The following is a 20,223-nucleotide window of genomic DNA, read 5'->3' as shown; positions in this document are numbered from 1 at the left end:
ATTGTTATTAATTTTTCACTGATAGGGTGCGATATAGCATTGTAAAATGTTAAGCAAGACATAGCATTTCAAGGTTCTTTGAAACACTATCTGTGAGATTAATGAACAAGGAACATGTAGGCATGACGACAGCTGGAGTGCAGTCTGTCGCACACATGCTCTATATCGTCACTCACTCATTCACGTACACACATATGCAAACACATAAATAAGTAAAATATAGCGGCTAATTTGAAGCAAGCTTACTTTCGAGGAGAATAATCCTGATGCAATGGAAATGAGGTTCCCCATGTTGGTCGGTCTATCTGACGCTGTAGAAGGCTGTCTTAATATCGTCGTAAGGCTTGAAGCTTTTAACATCCCCAATGTTCACTACAGCACATCTTCTGTCATCTTCATAATGCACGTAAGCATGCGTAATCATGATTTGGGCGGTCTGTGCTTCATGTGGTGCCACAAGACAAAAAAAACAAGTGGAGTGATCATCGAGTACATTAGCTAGTGACAGTGACTGCGTGACAACCTTGTGGACTTCGGCCGCAAATCGGCTCTGGCTAAGGCACTCATTCCGATTAAGCGCGATGTACTGTGAGCCAAAAAATTATCTTTTATTCTTTGTTTGACGATAACAAAAATTAGGCTACAGCTACAGTTAAAAAAAATAAAAATTGTTGATATTAATAACAAGCCATCCACGACACAGGGGCAACAATGTCGGATGCAGGTGCATGCAACACGGTACAATGACAGAGAAGCTGTATAAAGCGTCTCATTTTAAAGACTTGTCATTTTCAAAAAGAGTTTCAAAGCTCAGAATACATGTGGTTAAGCATAGTAGTTACTGGAACTTCTGCAAAAGCAGGACAACAACAGGATGCATAAGTCGCCAGGAATGCTGAAAGGGGTCATCCGTGTTACGAGCCTCTCAGATAAAAAAATACTGCATGTAGTATCACTATGTGCTTTTGGAATTAACTGTGACAGCTACAAACACTACAAAGGGTAACGTTTCTGTTGCGCCAGAACTAACTGGGTAGAGAAAAATTAGTTGTCAAGTGTCAAGTGGTTGCGGCGTGTCCAGGGCCAAGGTCGCTTCCGGGACCCCATCCCTGATTGTGTGTGGATGCGCCGTTGAAGGGAGTGCGAAAACCTTGAGCAGCCTGTCCATGTGTATAGCAGGGCCAAGGCACTGGCAGTAGTTTACTCATATTCCATGACAGAATCGTAGTCTTCTCCCTTTTCCTTATCTGTCAGGAGAATGCATCCAGCTCGGCATTCAGCAGAGCTAAGTGTTCAACCTGCTTTGGAGGACGGGAAGCGTCAGGAGGCCAAACTGTGTAGACTGGAGCAGCTGGTTCACCTCAATGACAATCCTCATAGTTCGGGCTCGAGGAGATGCCTGCTCGATTTAGGCACGCCCCACGATGGTCTGGCGGCAAGAAGACGTCCCATATTGGAAGCAACAGCTTGGGGAGATAAAGGCTGTGTTCCATAAGCCTCGTCACCAAAACGATGTCAAACGATTTTTCTGGACCCTTTATTGGCGCTCAGCGCAATGCCGCCCACACTATGGCACACATTCCAACAGTCCAAGTACAAACAAGCCTCTGCTTCACTACACTCTTAATCTGGTCCGAGTTTGAGTCCTAGAGATATCCTGGAAACGATCAATTAGTAACCTTAGTTTCTTGCATATAGTCAACATTTAACCAGGATGTGATTAAGAATGGGCCCTTTTTCATCTAATCAGCCCGTGTCACGCAAATTTTTCAAGTCTTAAAGTAAGAGCGTAATCAGTGTCTCAAAAACTGCCAATTAAAACACTGAGGCAAACCATGCCGGCAGTTTCTTTAAACTCTCCATTGAACGTGGCGTATTGGGTGTCTGAGGTACGATCTCCCACAGGCACCAAAAGCACTAGAGTGGGTTGCCTAGTCACCGATGGTTGAAGGCCTCGGTGCGAACAGGGAAGAGAAGTGTGGCTGTGGTGGCAGGTTTTCATGTCGTGGCTTGGACAATGTAGGAGAAGGAGATGTATGTCAAGAAAAGGTGAAGAGTGAACAAGAAGTCGCATACCCTCAAGAGATGATTCGACGAGCCAAGCGGCAGGCATTCTTGTGAATTCTAAAGAATGTGCAGTGGTCAGTGCATGTGGCCCCCTCAGGTTCCTAATTAAGCAAATATGCAGCTCGCCAAACTATGCGATGCAAGAAGATTGGTCATCTTTAGACATCCAAGAAAGATAAGCTAAACACGTGCAACCTGTGTAGCTTGATTTTTTTACACGTGTAGGGGCTTGTATCTCCAGTTTTGATGTGTGTTACTTAACCGAGACCCCGCAGGGGCGCCTGCGCAAGTAGGCGTTTGGTGTGTAGCGACACCACGGACCCGAGCTAACGGGGGAGTTTTGACTCCCTCCCACGCCTAGCCGTGCGTGGCTTTGCCGTAGCCGGGGAAAAGGGGATCCTGGGGGTTGAGCTGACGCTGGGTGATTGGACCTTTAAGGCCCCCCGGCAGAGGCAACACACCCCTTTGGCCCCGGCTTCACGTAGACGGCACCCCTGGGCTGACCCACCCAGGGGAAATCGGCAGTCGCCTTTTCCTATCTCTCTCTCCCTACATCTTCGTCTTTCTTACTTTTTAGCTTTCCTGTCGACTTCTCTCTTCTGTTTACTTCCAATTTTCTTGGCGGCAAGGGTTAACCCTGTGCAAATAGCCTACCTTGGTCTAGGCGCATTGGGTTATGGCAGTGTTGTACGGCTGACGTCTGTAAGCTTTCAGCACCTGCAAACTTGCAGCGTCCCCTTGTTGGGCTCCGTGGTAGGTGGCCGCCAACGCTTATGAACAAAAATAAGACCGGCATGCATGGAGCATTCCCTCAACTATCTGATCGTACCGGCCTACAGCGGGTACGCACCGACGACATGAATTTCTTCAACCAGCCAATAGAAACTTTTCCCTACTTCCACGTCATTCGCTGTGAAAAAACCGGAAAGCAAGCCAGGACCGTATCTCCTTTCGTAGTTGCCAGGTGTCTTACTGAAACTCTCGGGGCTGGATACAAAGTAACCAAAATGGCTAGCGGAGACCTTCTTCTCGAAATTCGGGACAAAGCACACTTTGTAAAGCTAGACAGCCTCTCAACGTTTGGTGACGTACCGCTCACCGTAACACCACACAGATCCATGAACATCACTCGCGGAGTGGTATCTGATGCAGACTTACTTGAACTCACCGAAACTAAACTTTTGGAAGGGTGGAAGAGCCAAAATGTCAATAATGTACAGAGAATTATCATCAGAAGAGATAATAAGGAAATACCAACGAAACACTTGATACTCACGTTTGCATCCAGTAAACTACCAGATTCCATTCAAACAGGGTACACAAAGACATCTATCAGGCCGTATATACCAAACCCTCGTCGTTGCTTCCAATGCCAGAGGTATGGCCATGGCTCTAAAACCTGTCGTGGTCGCCAGACTTGTGCACAATGTGGAGTCCTAGGCCACGTGTCTGAGAACTGCAAACAACCGCCACACTGTGTAAACTGCGAAGGAAACCATGCCGCATATTCACGCTCCTGCACATACTGGAAAAAAGAAAAAGAAATAATTACATTGAAGGTGAAGGAGAACATTACGTTTAAGGAAGCACGGCGAAGAGTCGCTCCATTCTATGGGCCTACATGCGGCGCGTCAGGGGGCACTGCCGCACCAGCCCTCGCCACTCCTTCGGCCCGCGCATACCGAGCCGGCGGTTGTGGCACCGGCCCCCAAGGCGGCTGTAGCCCAGGCTACACCGCCTACTCCCAAACAGAGACCGGAGACTCCAGAGTCTTCGTGTCTCAAGGCCTCCCCTCACCAGGCGAGGCCCAAAATCCAAACTAACAGCCCGCACGTGCGGGCATCCAGTGCCTCCGAGGAGGCAATGGATACGTTGGCACCCTTGGTGCCGAAAGAGCGGCGTGGCTCCTTGGAGCGCGCCAAGAAAACAAAAAAGCAAATAACAGGGCCTGGTGATGGCCCTGTTAAGTGAACTCAAACTCCCCGTCTAAACAGCCACTCGCTTTTCGTACACACAGCATTATTTTACATTCACCATGAACACTCAAATTATACAATTGAACGTCAGGGGCCTTCTCAGAAACCTTGATGACATTCAAGAACTCTTACACGAACACTCACCAAAAGTGCTGTGTGTACAAGAAACACACCTTAATTCAAAACACACAAATTTTCTTCGTAAATACGTTATTTTTCGAAAGGACCGTGATGATGCCATGACATCATCCGGAGGTGTTGCCATCATAGTGAATCAAGGAATTGCATGCACACACTTACAACTCCAAACATCCCTTGAGGCAGTGGCTGTTCGAGCGGTTCTTTTTGATAAACTGATCACAATCTGCACTATTTACATTCCTCCTAGCTATCAGCTGCAAAAACGTGATTTACACTCTTTAATTGATGAACTTCCGGAACCTTATGTTCTCCTTGGAGACTTTAATGCGCATAGCAGGCTATGGGGTGACTCTCAGTATGACGCGCGAGGTCGACTGATCGAACAGTTCCTTCTCTCGTCGAGCGCGTGTCTCCTAAATCGAAAAGAACCAACATATTTTAATCTCGCCAATAACACCTACTCCTCCATAGACCTAAGCATAGTATCTCCATCCCTTGTGTCTCTACTCCAGTGGAAGGTCGTCAGTAATCTGTACAGAAGTGACCACTTCCCCGTAGTTTGGAGAACAAATACAGTAACTGAGTGTCCACCAGGTGTTCCCAAGTGGCTCATAAACAGAGCCGACTGGGAACAGTTTTGTACCATCGCTCGTCTAGGTTGGAATGACACATGTACTTTGAACATTGATGTTGCTGTCAACTTCTTCACAGCGTTTTTGATTGATGCTGCAACAAAATGCATCCCACAAACAAATGGACACCCTGGAAAACGGCGTGTGCCATGGTGGAACTCTGAATGCCGAAACACGCGCAAACAGCAAAACAGAGCTTAGAGGCTGCTTCGGAACTCACCGACAGCCGAAAATCTTGACACCTTCAAGAAAATAAAGTCTCAAACTAGGAGAACGCGTCGGCAGGCCACAAGAGAAAGCTGGCAGAAGTTTTTGTCAGGGATCAATTTATACACACAAGAGGCCAAAGTCTGGAACATGGTCGGTAGGATAGCAGGGAAACAAGTACACACACTTCCACTCGTAAACACTCAAGGTGATACCTTGGAAGATCAGGCAAACTTCCTCGGGGCACATTTTGAACGGGTATCCAGCTCGTCCCACTATACTGACACTTTCCAAAAATACAGAACAAGAATAGAAAAGCAGAAACTCGAACACAAATCCACTAGATACGAGGCATATAACCAAGCTTTCAGTCTAGCGGAGCTCCGAACATCCCTAAACTCCTGCAGTTCTTCTGTCCCAGGTTCTGACCGTGTGGTGTATGAAATGTTAAAAAACCTACCAGCCGAAACACGAAAAACCCTACTTTGCTTGTACAATGCTATCTGGTTTTCTGGCACTATCCCTACCTCCTGGAAAGAGGCTATTATTATTCCCATTTTGAAAGAGGACAAGGACCCTTCTTTAGCTTCAAGTTATAGGCCTATTGCACTTACAAGCTGCTTGTGCAAAGTATTCGAACAAATGATAAACTGCCGACTTGTACATATCCTTGAAACAAACAATTTGCTCGACCCATTTCAGTGCGGGTTTCGAGAAAGTAGATCCACCACAGACCACCTTGTTCGTATCGAGGCACAGATCAGAGACGCCTTCGTCCATAAACAATATTTTCTCTCTGTGTTCCTCGATATCGAAAAGGCGTATGATACAACATGGCGTTTCGGAATTCTAAGAGACCTGTCCCACCTTGGTGTGCGTGGAAGAATGTTTCATATAATCGGAAGTTACCTGTCAAACCGGACATTCCGTGTCCGTCTGGGCAGTGTGCTCTCCCAAACATTTGTCCAGGAAACAGGTGTGCCACAAGGTGGCGCGCTTAGTTGCACACTTTTTATTCTCAAAATGAATTCTTTGCACTTGTCCATTCCCCGCAATATGTTCTATTGTACATATGGCGACGACGTTCAGCTTGGCTTCAAGTCATGCAACTTGGCCTTGTGTGAGTGGCAGGTTCAGCTGGGTTTAAATAAGGTCTCCAAATGGGCAGATGAAAATGGATTTCGACTTAACGCACAAAAAAGCATGTGTGTCTTGTTCTCTCGAAAGAGAGGCATGCACTCGGAACCTGACATTCGACTGAACGGGCAACGTCTGTCCGTCAAAGCCGAGCATAAATTCTTAGGCTTAATCTTGGACAACAAGTTGACCTTCGTACCGTACATCAAGTATTTAAAAACAAAATGTTTAAAAGCCATGAATGTTATAAAAGTGTTGTCACGTACTACGTGGGGTAGTGATAGGCAATGCCTCATGAACCCCTATAGAAGCCTCATTCGCACCCGCTTAGATTATGGGGCCGTTGTCTATCAGTCTGCTACTCAAAGAGCTTTGAAGATGCTGGACCCCGTGCACCATTTGGGCATCCGCCTTTCTACGGGTGCTTTTCGCACCAGCCCCGTGGAAAGCCTTTATGTTGAGTCAAATGAGTGGTCGCTTCATCTGCAGAGAACTTACATGTCCTTTGTTTATTTCCTTAAGGTGAAAGCAGACAAGAAGCACCCTTCATACTCTACAATTAATGATTTGTCGAGCTCAACTCTGTTTTAAAACAGGCCTTCGATGAGGCAGCCCTTCTCAGTTCGCCTGAAGTGTCTAGCTGAAGAAACTGCAGTGTCACTTGAACACAGTTTAATGGCTCCTGTAGCATACCCGCCACCGTGACTGTGGCAGACTATAGACTGCGATGTATCTTTCCTAGAAGTTAGAAAACATGCACCTATTGCCCATATCCGAACATACTTTTTGGAACTTCAACACAAATACACACGTCCTGAGTTCTTCACAGATGCCTCCAAGACTAACTCCTCTGTGTCCTACGCTGCTGTCGGCCCATTCTTTTCGGATGCTGGCCCTCTACATCCACGCACAAGTATCTTCACAGCGGAAGCTTACGCGATACTTGTGGCAGCTAAACACATCAAACAATTACAAATACAAAAAGCAGTAATTTATACAGACTCCCTCAGTGTGGTAACGGCTCTGCACAGTCTTAAAAAACAAAAAAACCCGGTCCTTGTCTCACTTTACTCCATTTTGTGCACACTCTACACACTCAAACAACATGTTCTAGTGTGCTGGGTGCCAGGGCACCGTGAGATCCAAGGCAACGTGAGGGCGGATCAGCTCGCTGCGTCCGTCCATGAGAGCACCGCCATTACATCCATATCAATCCCGGCCCTTGATCTTAAGCCGTCTCTCAAACGAAACCTCAGGGACTACTGGCAGAGCAAGTGAGACACACACACACAAAACAAACTACACATTATCAAGCCACACCTTGGCCATTGGCCACCAGTATCAAAATCGCGTCTAACAGAGGTAACACTAACAAAACTCAGGATAGGACACACATACACGACACACACACATCTTTTGTCCGGTGGTGATCCACCATTGTGTGATAAATGGTGTGAGGCATTAACAGTTCTTCACGTTTTAATTCAATGTAAACAGTTAGACACTCTGATTGATTTGTGAGTTTTAACGTCCCAAAACCACTATATGATTATGAGAGACGCCGTAGTGGAGGGCTCCGGAAATTTTGACCACCTGGGGTTCTTTAACGTGCACCCAGATCTGCGCACACGGGCCTCGACATTTCCGCCTCCATCGGAAATGCAGCCGCCGCAGCCAGGATTCGATCCCGCGACCTGCGGGTCAGCAGCCGAGTACCTTAGCCACTAGACCACCGCGGCGGGGCAACAGTTAGACACTCTAAGAAGACAACACTTTCCATTATCCTACCGACAACATATACCTCTACACCCTGCAATGTTCGTTGGCAGGGAACCGCTTTTTAGTAATAAATCATTGTTATTGTTTTTAAAAGAAATTCATAATTTTCATATCATATACCCGGGCATTCCGTAGCACAACCTCTCCAGAGAGGTTTTTGCTGCGGTGGCTACACAGGAAAGCACTTGCCTCACGGCCCTTGGACGCAAGGGTACTAACGTGTGAGGTACTTGTGCTAATGCCATACATGTCCACCATCGTTTTTCATTATCACCAACTTTTGTCACCTATTCACACCACACACACCTTTCACGGCATGGTCATGATTTTATTACTTGTATGTTTTTACCCGCCTTACTGCGAGAAATTTTATGGCCCTTATACAGCCGCTAATCACAATCATTGTCCGCATTCCGTGTCCCATGAACTGGCGCTCTTTGGCCATCAAATGGCCCTTGCGCCAAAAAAAAAAAAAAAAACACCTTATATCATCATACTTAACCGAGAATATCCAAGAACCTCGAAAGAAGTTATAAGGGGTGAAAAGTTTTTGAACTCAAGGCGCCACAGGAGCCGTCGGACTAACATGCAGTAAAAGGTGCCAAAACAATTGTTCCTCTACACCCCCCTCCCCCTCATGTTTTAAAGGGTACAGCAGCACTTCAACATCATAATCATAACCTTTCTGATGTAGAGCTCTTACTTCCCCCGCAGGAGTGCTTCTAGGTTTTTGAGTACCATTTCAACACTTGTGCTTCGACAAATGAGGACGCTTATCAGTTACTGTCGAAACACGAAAAGCATGAAGGCGACTGTAAAAATACGCAAAAATTTGTTTCATACGATGTGCTTTCCAGTTAAATGCTGAACACTTCTGGGTAATTCCCAAATACTAAATATTTGCAACTACCTTGTTAACACGAAAATTGGAAACATTTCTCTTTTTTTCCTTATTTTGTACATAAAGTGTACCAACAGCAGCTCCGAAGGTTTGAATGACTTACGAGTCACGTTGACAAGTCTACGGAGCTCACAGGCGGTAAAAGGCGTGGCGGGCATGCGAGTGCATCTGCCGACTGGAAAATTGTCCCTAGATACAAGCGCGCTCATTTTATGAACACTACAAAACATTAGCAGTTGCTGCAGTACCACCTGGCAATCCTTTCCTTATGGCATTCAAGAGCATCTTTCACTCAATATAACGGTGGAAACTTGTATTGAAAAATTTTTGAAATTACGTGTTGGTTATCAGCAAAGCAAAATACTTGACGACCTGTGGTTCTGGGTTTTAGTGAATGTCAATGCACCCCAGTTGTCCTGAATTTCTATGCATAGCGTTGTTGTCATATATATAGTATTTTGTATTCTGTCATATTTTGCATTGTACTTCCGAATTTGTACCGAAAGAAACTACTTACGCATATTAGTCTCTGTACATAGCATTAATGTACGTGCATCTTCCGACTTGTATTGTGCCAAACATCTCATGGCCTATGTTCATTCCCTTTATGTTCATGACCTATGTTTCTTTACCCATGTCCACGTTGCTTGCCATGTATTAGGGAGGCTCGAATTCTCCTCAAGTGACAAAACGTAATTTTTCTCCCGAGCCTGCCCTCATCCTTGGGATGAAATAAAATAAAATTGTAAAATTGAAATTGAATTGAAAAATTGAATAAGCCGAAGCCCTCAACTACGGCATCTCGCGTAATCTGGGTTGCTTCAGGATGTTCAACCCCACAAAACCACAAAACAAAACAGTGTATGGTAGACACGTCATTATATCTATATACAGGGTGTTTCAAGAATTGAGACTATATTATTTCAAAATTACTGAAACAAGGAATTTGCTTCCTGGCTGCAACATTTTCTTTACATTGGCAGAAGGAATCTTCAGATGCGAAGGAACATTAATTGCAGCAGAAATGTAGCAATTAAAACAATTAACTCTTTAACACATGTAAATAGCTGGTTGAGTCAAGTGGGTGAGTCAATGTTCTTCCTACAAATAGTCGATATCCACTTTAAAATTTCGGAGAGGTGGACGCTGGTAATCACCAAGCAGCGCATTTGCGATTAACTTCAAAAATGCCCGCAATGAAAAGTCAATTGTTATGAATTGTATAAAAAGCTAAGTTTAAGCTTTCTTTATTACTTCTGTATTTGAAGTCTGTACGCACCTGAAGATGCCCTATGCCAGAATATAGGGAACGGCGCAAGTAACGCGCAGATGCCTCCTTTTGCTAATTTTGAATAATTATTGGACATATTTCTTGAAACACCCTGTATTTGAGACCTGGGCATAGGACGGGCCAGACTCGGGCCCAGGCCCGAGCCCTGCCTGGGCTTTATCCAACAATGCCTTACCTAGGCCAAGCTCTCGGGTCGGTTTGCAGCCCGTGCAGTTCTCTGGTTGACCCAACCATATAAATATGTAGCTTCTTCATGGCGTCGAGGCTGGGCAGCAAGAAACCTTTCTCTGTGATGTAAAGTGTCACTGTTGCCCGCATGCCACTGTATTCAATTTCCGTTTCGAAGGTGCCCAGACTAGGAATCAACTTGCCAAAATAGTTTTGAAAGAGACAAGGTGCAAAATTTTGCAAATTCCGAAAATCAGCGTTATTTACAAAGAATACTGTGGCACCAGTATCTATAAGAAAAGGAAGCATATTTTTTTTAATGTTTTGTGAACTACAGGTCCTTACTTGCACAGTGGCAATCCTATGCCAAGAATGCGTGGTGAATTCAGGACGCTATGTTCTCCAGCGGTGGAGACTAGGGCTTGGGACACTGCAACTTCTGCAGACGGTTTTATGACAAACAACCGTGAACAGTCCATGTTTCTGACACTTGCGACACTGTTGTCTTCATTCTGGGCAGTTTTTTGCATTTGCTTTGTGCTTCATGGAGCCACAACAGTAGCAAACCGATCGGTGACCGTTACCTTGGTTGCTTCTTGCACCTTCTTCTGCAACACGGATGCCGTGGTGCGAGCCTGTTGCTGCATAGTTGTGTCGAACACTATCTGGCTCACGAACGGGTGCACAAAATCAGAAAGTTGCTTGGAGGACGCGCTGCTGATCTAGCGTTCGATTTCACATAGCGATTCGTCAATGCATTGCACTGGTGCTCCATCATAAACCGTGTTAACTTTGTGTGTTGCTTCCATTGCTTTGCCGATTTCTTTAGCCTTGGCCAACGTAAGTGTTCAGCTGGAATTCGAGAAGCACTCGCGCAACGCTAGGTTGGAGACTCCGTGAACAAGTTGATCCTGCGTGCGTTCATAAGTTGTCGATGCAAATTACAAGTCAAAGCTTGTTCTTTGAGTTGAGCAACATACTAGGTGAAAGGTTCAAACGTCAACTGAAGCCTCGTGCATAACTAATGTCTCTCAACGATGAAATTCATAGTATTCATGAAGAGCAAGTCCAAACCATTTATTAACTTTGTGTACTCACTGATCCAATACTCCGTGCGATGCACAGAGGTCTACACTGGTTCAGTAGAAACTTGAGGTTGTGGGGCGTTCGTAGCGACGCTGACTGCTGTTGTTTGTTTCACTGCTTTGTTGTTAAAGTACAGACGCAGTCCTTCCACTCAGAGTGATGTCAGAACAGGTGCTGCCTTTTGCTCTTCTAGCCAGTCACAGTCTCTGATCGACACAAGGTACGCTTTGAAAAGCTTCGGCCATCGTTTCTGTGGCCTTAGAGCAGTACTAGGGGCAAATAAAAATGTTGTCACAGCTGTGACTGACATCCTTTCAGTAAATTTGCAAGTGACGCACACAGTAAACTGCAGTCAAGGCGTAGATAAACATAACCGTAACATTCCTCTCACAAGCTTTTTCTCATTGCCATTTTGTTGTATCACGATCGTATAGCTATGATCGCACCCCGCCGTCTAACTGCGGCTTGTGCACAGCGTTTGATGGGAGTCTTCGAACACATGACCTTATCAGTCAGCCGCTGATGAACAAAGAGCACAAGGCTTTTTCTTTATTTATTCTCTTCGTTTTTCGAATACACAATATTGGTGACCGAATAGCTTGTTTCTTACAGATACAGTTATCAGATGTTTTGTGAATTGCTACTAAGTGTCCTCACTCTACGTAATCACTCAGATGTCGGAGAAACTCACAAGAACAAAAAAAGTGGGTGCGTGCCTTCAATGACCACTTAAGTATTTATTTTATTAATAAACATAACTTGATAAAGCTCAGTTTTCGACTTTCACCGGCATGCAATTGTCATCGCCTACACGGACGAGCATTGTGGGCATTCATCCCATCGATGAAAGCTGGCTGAACGCAAATAAAAAATTCTGTTTTAAAAATTTTTACACACTTTCCAGAAAAACCGCTGCTGGGTTAGACAGTTCAGATGGTACGTTTTTTTATTGCGACACGAAACGGAAAAGCAGTGATGGAGAGTAGACAGTCCTTTTAAAGTCTGGGATTTTTCGTTGGTGGGATGTGCATGCACTGTAGCCGTGATAACAATGATGATCGTGGACTACGAGTAGATTGCGTACTATACGACGTCTCTATATGCTTTTTACAATGCATTTGATGTGACTGGAAACAACCACCGAGGTAATGTTCAGAGACCTCGTCTTTGCTAAGTTCGGTCAAGATCTGGTACCACAAAGCAGTAATAATGAAGGCAAAATGAAATTCACTACTCAACACCATGCACGATTTATGACCAATAATCGTATGTAATTGCACACCGCTTTGGCACCGATTTAACTGCATGAGCGGTCAATGTCACGGCTGATTTACGGTAACACCAAATGATCCCACTGCTTCACCTACTCATCACCATTCACTTCGTGGATATGCTGTGGTTTCAGACGCTAAGCAGCTTTTTGAGTAGCCTGTGTAACGCTGTCCACCTGTGTCTCCTTGCTAGCGCGCCGCACGCATTGCGTTCTCCACGCCGCAGTTGTTGGAACAGTGCCAAGTAGGTCAAGTCGCAGCTTTGCGTTGATGTTCCTCTCTCCCTCACCTGCAGCAGCTGCCGGCTCCTCCCAATACACCAAGGTGCTGTTGCTCCTCCACCCACTCAAAACTCACTTCTCTCTCGCTTCACCTTCTCTAACGCCCGTAACGCTCGACCGCAGGTTGAGTGAATCCACTCTTTCGACTCTTTCATCTGTGGTGAAACTTGCACGAAACTCAACCAGCATCCCGTGTTTTTGCATTTCAAAGAAACGTTAACTCGAGTAAGGACCAAGTTTTTCTTTAAATTTTTCTTCCAGCACCCGCGTCGACGCCCTTTTCAGCCAGGTCAACGCCGTGCACACCGCTTTTGCTTCACATCCCGCCATGACATGGTCCATTTTTTTTTGCGCGAGCTGGTTATTTGCGAAGATTTACTAAACCTTGGTCTACTTGACTTTTCACTTGCTTTGCTACTGCTAAGTGTCATTTATGTAGTTTTTAGTATTTTCCTATGATGTATCCTTGTGGTACAGTTGTCAGAAAATAACTAGATGAAATTCAACTCAAGATTTGAGCATGATGTGAAGTAGCAATCAAGCGACATTGAAAAAAGTATTTTGACACTTAAAACTTTTTTGAAACTTAAAAAAGTTCCAAAAAATTATTTCAACACAAGAGTGTCAAACAATATGTAGCAGAACGCTACTCTTGCTAAAAAAAATTGAGACACTAAAGTGTTCAGACAAAGCATAGACAGCTGACCATGAAAACATATGAGAAAATCTTGAAGAATGGAAAACCACGTTGACAACTAGCAGTCCACTGTAGAGAATAATGTAGTTGATGAGAAAGAAAATAGAAATTCCAACGAGGAGGTGCCATCAAATTTGTGGCTTGTGTTTTCTTTGTTGCAAAGATTTCTTATGGCACTAGGGTTATGATACCCACTTCACGATTTATGTAGTATTGCTAAATAATTTCATTTCACCTTATTTATTTATGCAACTTTCGGTTTAGGTTTCCGGACGCAGACTTGGACAGTCACGTCACTTTGCACGAAGCATGAACACATGGGCTCACAAAATTCTGACACATGCAGTGCCGCATCGTATGCTTTTGTGCACACTCGTGAGCGAATGTCCTGCTGCCTTTGTAACTTCCTTAGCTTCTTTCATGGAGGATATCCACATTCTTTTGTCAATTTTTGTTATCGCCCCATTACGCTGTTAGTGATTATTAGCGCAAAAAGTGCACTTGTTGTGTTAGAAAATCTTCAGGACCGCAGTAGATCATTTTGTTAAGATTAAGGGCACAACGTGAACATAACAGATGATTCTTGAACCTACGTGGCCACTAGTGATAGCATATTCAACGGAACTTGCGTAAATGCCGATGTGCGTGAGCGTTAGTGTACCTACAGCCGATGCTTTCTTTGTTGGTACAAGTGCCAGTGCACATCGCTGTAATCTGACTTCCCGTGTAGTGACCACAATTTCTGCCATATAAACAGTTTCAGTTTGGACATGTGGTCTCTGCGTTCGTCAGCATTGTGATTCCGTCACAATATTAGCAAGTACAGCATTACTCTATGCGCAGAGATTCTTTCCAGAATACCTTTATAAATCAATGGTATCAAAATCTTCTGGCATTGCTGCAATCATGAAAATAGGTGTATATCTTAGTTTTCAGTGAGTGGCTATAGTGGGAAAAAAGAAAGTTTGAAATGGCTTCACTGTCGCAAGTATCGTTACCGAAAATTCGCACCAGCAGAATATTAGAATCCCTCACATTTCTGCAACAAGAAATCGATGCTTCCCTGTTTATTTGGCTACCGAGTCGGGCTTCGGGAAGGTTTTCGGCTCGGTGTTCAGCCCTCCTGACTATGACCGCCTTTCATCAACTATAGAGGGCATGACGCTTCGAGAACTCTTAATTTTCGGGATTGGATAAGTTATTTTGCACCATTCACAATTTTTGTACTTTGGAAATAATGACAAGCCTGTTGTTTTTTACGCACTTCATGACGGTTTGGTTGCAGAACGACATGGCAGACCAGAAGCGATAGCTAGTGGAATGAAGGCCGGCTTCCAGAATCTTCAGCATAAAGAACAAACTATGTTTAAATTCTTTTTTGCAGACTGTATTGGCGCACTGCACAACAGCCTCCCGACACGGCCTCCGTCGAACTGTCCAAGCTCATCAAGTTTCTGTTTCACTACTCCTCTTCGTCTTTCAATCCATGCTACGCACAAGTTTCAACAAACATATTTTATTAAAACCACGCACCGCTCCTTTGCCGCCACCTTGTTTCCAATTCGTTAACGAAGAAGAGCGCCCTCTACAAATCAAGTCCGATTATCTTTCACAGTAAGGGAAGGATGCGCTGGATCGAAATTTTAGAGCATATATATAGATACAAAGATATTCTTTCAAATATTTTCAGGACTACAGAGGCCAATAAACCATTTTCATCTTCATCTTTAATTCAAGGAAGTAGATTTACATGAGCTTCTTCCACTAGAGGTAGTATTGTTACGACACCTTCAGTGAAACTCCACACAGAAGTATATAATTGGTTTTAGTTATGGCACCCAGTGCAAACAAAACATGGACAAGAGAAGGAAATGGTGACAGAAATGCTCTGTCAGTGCTTTCAACAATTCAACGCTTGTGTGGTCGTTTTCTTATTTCGTTTGTGTTTTGTTTACGCTGAACATCATGGCCATTTTCCAACTCGCCTAATTTTTTTACCGTCCTTTAGGTTTGAGTTCTTCACGAACATTGGCAGTGCTTGGTGCAGCATTAGAAATTTGATTAGGCAATTTTACAGAAGTATAATTGGTTTTATATTATCCTTTAAAAGATGTTTAAGAAGCGGGCATTCTAATGAATGCGATATGTTCCTATTTTTGTGTGCATACATCAGTAACTCGTCTTTTTATGCTCTATTTCAGATTCTTGGATGTTTGCTCCTTGGAGGCACAACCATCCTACACACGTCAAAACCAAATCATCGTAGCAAAATAGATCAGGTAAAGCGGCTTTGATTTCTTTTCTCGGAATGATATTTTGCATTACCACTTGTAACAAAACAAGCAATATAATTTCAGGATGACGTAACAGAGGAAGTTCTTAAAGTAGCACCAGGTCTGGCTTGTGATTTGGGACAAGCTGTGGAAACATCACCAGAGCCAGCGTGTGAAACGAATGATAGTACAGAGAAATCGGTTCAAGTGCAGCTACTTATGTGCCACGAAGGATCCCAAACGGACGAAAAGAAAATCCTATCATCAACTGCTATGCAAACAGAACCATACGCTTTTTCTTCAGGTATGTATTCGCGTTTCTCATCGGATTTATGAAAAATTCAGTTTGGCCACAAAGGTGCCATAGCGGTATTTCACACTGTTACATGAAATGAGGGTAACAACTCAGTGCTTTTGCGTTCGACCAGTCATCATCCGTAAACAGTGACGTAAAGGAATACGGTTGCCATAGTTAGCAAAGTAATTTTCGTGTTGTCTGTCTCTTCAGTGCGATGTAATTGGTGAGAGAGCGGCAAGTACAGTGCTTACAAAGGTATGAAACACCTGTTGATTTATTTTGAGACAGCAACCAACCGCACCTGTTTATTAAGTATCTACAGTTTTACTCCAAGGAAGTCATCCCTGTATCACATCACACATGTGCATTGACACGTCATGCACAAACTAGGTCATGTGCACATGGCACGCCTGAGCGTACTCGTACATGTACACCATCAATGTTGTTTCGTTTGGACGTTCTCAGTAGTGTATTGCCTGTTTCTGAGAAACGGATTCCTCAGCAGGTGTACATTTGGAGGAATTGGCACGGATCATGTGTCGTTACCACGATACCCCGCGTCACACCGCTGGAACAACTGTCAGAGACGATGCACCAAAAACAATCTAAGCGCTCTCAGGGCAGCACGTTGCGGGAACGGCTAGAAGATGAATGTATGCAAAGTGGAAATCTGTTAATGTATAGCATCAGTGCAATTTGAAAATAAGATTTTAGGAATGCTCTTACATTTCATTTGTGGGTGTTGTTTCTTGTGGCGGTTACTCATCTGCTCAGCAACAGATCACTAAAATTACGCATGTCACCTCATAAAGTTCTTGCAATGTCACGTGCTATGCCCTCAACTGGGTTCTTCTTATTGTGCTGGATATAGCCAACAAATGGCACATTCTTCTTGATATCTTGGTTTTTAGCATGTTAATAACCATAGCCAGGATGGCCAGTATTTAACCAGAACCTGAGAAAGAGTGTTCGATGAGTGACGGTAGAGGACCAATGTCTGCCAGGAGTGATGTAAGCGCAGGAACATTCCTTACTTAATAAGGAACTCGAGGCTGTAGAAATATTCGGAGCCCTGCACTATGGCATCTCTCATATTCTTACCGTAGTCTTTGAACATACTACAAAAATTATTCATTACGCATTACTATCAGTTATCACCCGAAAATTACTTCCTCTGGATATTGCCATACAGGCATTGTAGTAGATTCTTCTTGAAACTTTTTTACCAGTTTACACCGTAAGTGGCAGCCTAATGCATTACGAACTCAAACTTGTGATTGGTATGAGACCGTGTCTGGACTGCGACTCCAGATTGCCGGAATCGAAACAAACGAGATTTACTAATCTTTCTTTTTTTTCGGGGTTTGTGCAAACACTATTGAAATGGAAAAAGTAATGAATTTTATTGCAGTGTTAATTTAAATTGTCGACATGAAGTTTCACTTGTGTGGCAAATAATGTTGCAGTCGACTTTTCAACAAGAAGCCTTGAAAACGACAAGTCCACTTGTCGTAACTTCGGCTACAGCACGCACACCATGTTTACGAATGTCTCATGGTCCGGACTAAAAACTTAATAATGCATCTTTTTGTTTTTAGATATCTGTGTAGGCTGAGCAAAATACTTATGCAGATAAGACGCGACGATGTTCAGTAGTGGTTGTCGTGTATTCAAGACCCGAGCCCTACACCAAGAACGTCCATGTTTATTTCAACCGCTCGTGCCCTCCCATCCTTCTTTCTCCTTAGTTTTCCTGCTTGTTGTCGCGCGGCCGCAATTATCTGCAACATACTCCAAGGGGCCAAGACGATCACAAGGTAGTCTCGCTAGTCCAGATCACTTGTCAGGCTGACTTGCCTCCAGAATATATGCTAACTGAACCAGTCACTTTCCTTGCCTTTCCAGAAGCTGGTCACTCTAAAGCATGCGCCCAATATCATTCTCTGCTGGGTGCGCTGACCACCCCATTCAGCTATTGTAGCACTGAACATGCACTACCGTCAACACAGGAACACACTTCGCAGCTCCCAACAACAAGGTCTTCGGCGTTCAAGCTGTAGCACTAATGACCATCTCAATGCATTTCCTGTCAAGCGGGTGATCCGGTATGACCTGTCTTCCCACCAAAGATCTCCCCCGAACTTACACTAGACGACTGGTTGGCTCTGGGAGACGAGCAGCTACTGCACAACATCAGCGTTGAGCTTTGAACCCTTTAGCAGGGCAACGATGTGGCAGGCATGACCTAGCGTGTGCGTTGAGGTGCCAGACACAGCACAAAGCCTTGGTATGACAGCATTTTCATGAATTACTGCATGATGAGGCGGATAATAGCCATCATCTTTTGGCTGTCGTATTTCCAATTGCCTTTTCTGTTTTTTTGCTAAATGCCTCTCTGATTGCCTTGCCACGGTGTCTATACAGTTCAGAACGTTTCTTGAACCAGTTCAATTGCACATGTGGATAGCCTTCTCCCAATCTTTGATGATCACTGCCTGAATGTCTACCCAAACCTGGTGGTTTTAGCGGAACCTTGTAGCAGCCATCCAACTTTATGATGCCCTGTTCAGATGCCTCAAGTTCTGGTGGAGCCTTGTTTCTTTTCTCAGCAGGCTCCTTGGTCCCCATGACCCCGAGACGCCTTATTGCAGAAAGATCACCTTTAGGGACAAACTTCGTGGTATAGTACAGGAATAGAGCGCTCATGTATGCTGAACTTCTCTCGCGTTCTATGGTGCCCTGAACAGTCCAGCCAAACTTGGTTTTCATGGCCGTAAGATCACTGGACAAGCGATCTATTCTTCCAGTTACTACCTTCCCGTAGACGTCGAAACCGAGTAAAATGCTTACTTCCTGTGGGTTCCAGGTGTCGGGATGAAAGTTGTCTGCAGCACGACAAGTTCATGTCCCACAAAAGCTGCGAAACATTAGTACTGAGCGGCGGACTTGTTACTGCACACACTTTGGGTACTTCCAAGGCCTCCATGATTACCGCCATGTCCCTACGCTGGCCTCATAGAGTCAACGCTACCCGTCAACTGCGTGTTACTTCGCGAGGCTTCGAGTGGCTGACCATAACCAAAGAAAGTACTTTGGTTCCGATAACCGGGCACCTTAGGTCCTTTGAAACATCCGCTGGGATGAATGCGCGCTGGCTGCCGCTGTCGAAAAGAATGCGCACGAGACGCTTATGGGATCCGTACCCTATCCAGACTCGTCCTGTTTGAAGAAGAACGGCGTTGATTCCGCTCAGGGCGCTTGGGGCCGATGTCACTGAAGGCGTGTTAGTGCCTCGCCCGGCGATGTGCAGTTTGTCCTGGTTCACTGTCGTCGCGTTTATCCTGGTTGGGGCTGCCAGTGTGAACAATTCACAGAGGATAGCGAGGTGTCTTCGGTTGCACTTACCGGTGATGCTGCGTGCAGGCAGCAAAAACGTGCCATGTGGTTTTGCAAGCCGCAACGTAGCAGCAGCGAGAAGTGCGGAACTGAGCTCGTTTTTCCTCAGCCGAGAGTTGAACGTTGCAGTTCGTGATAGTGTGCTGACAACTGCTGCATATAGGGCACATCTCTTCCGTAACGGTAACAGATTCGGCAGCAAGTGCGGACACCGTAGGCAAATGTCCCATCGGTGCCAACAAAGGTTCGACCTCTTCAGGCTGCGACTGCGAGAAACCAGACGCTGTTTGTTCTGGCCTGCTTTTCTCGGGAACCTTAATCTGAATGCACAGAAAACTGAGCAATTCGGCAGTCTGGCGAGCTCTCTGTTCAAGTGTTGCGATGCCGGACGTTTCCTGCGACGCTTCCTGCGCCTTCTGGCAGTAGAGAATCGCAAAATCATCCGGAAGACACTTCATCAGGACGTGGTTGAGGACCACGTCGTACTGGTCCGGAGAGACGCCCAGACCGGTCAACGTGAAGACTCGAAAGTTGACCTTGTGGTAGAGCAGGCGAAGTTTCTCCACGCCTACCGACGACTTGACTGGCGCTAAGGCGAGCAGGTGGTCAACGTGCTTGTTGA

At 45.0% G+C, this 20,223-nt stretch overlaps 1 protein-coding gene across 2 annotated transcripts in view; it reads left to right on the top strand.

Annotated features, from left to right (window-relative positions):
- The window catches only part of LOC142802713 (uncharacterized), a 52,585-nt gene that overhangs the window by 17,747 nt on the left and 14,615 nt on the right, over positions 1-20,223 (top strand). For both annotated transcript variants that reach the window (XM_075887715.1, XM_075887716.1), the window contains exons 2-3: positions 15,836-15,913; positions 15,992-16,211. In XM_075887715.1, coding sequence (XP_075743830.1) covers positions 15,836-15,913; positions 15,992-16,211 — 298 coding nt within the window. The remainder of the gene's footprint in view (positions 1-15,835; positions 15,914-15,991; positions 16,212-20,223) is intronic.

Source organism: Rhipicephalus microplus, chromosome 3, assembly GCF_043290135.1.
Source record: "Rhipicephalus microplus isolate Deutch F79 chromosome 3, USDA_Rmic, whole genome shotgun sequence".
Classification (NCBI taxonomy): domain Eukaryota; kingdom Metazoa; phylum Arthropoda; class Arachnida; order Ixodida; family Ixodidae; genus Rhipicephalus; species Rhipicephalus microplus.
This window is presented reverse-complemented; position numbering and strand designations above follow the sequence as displayed.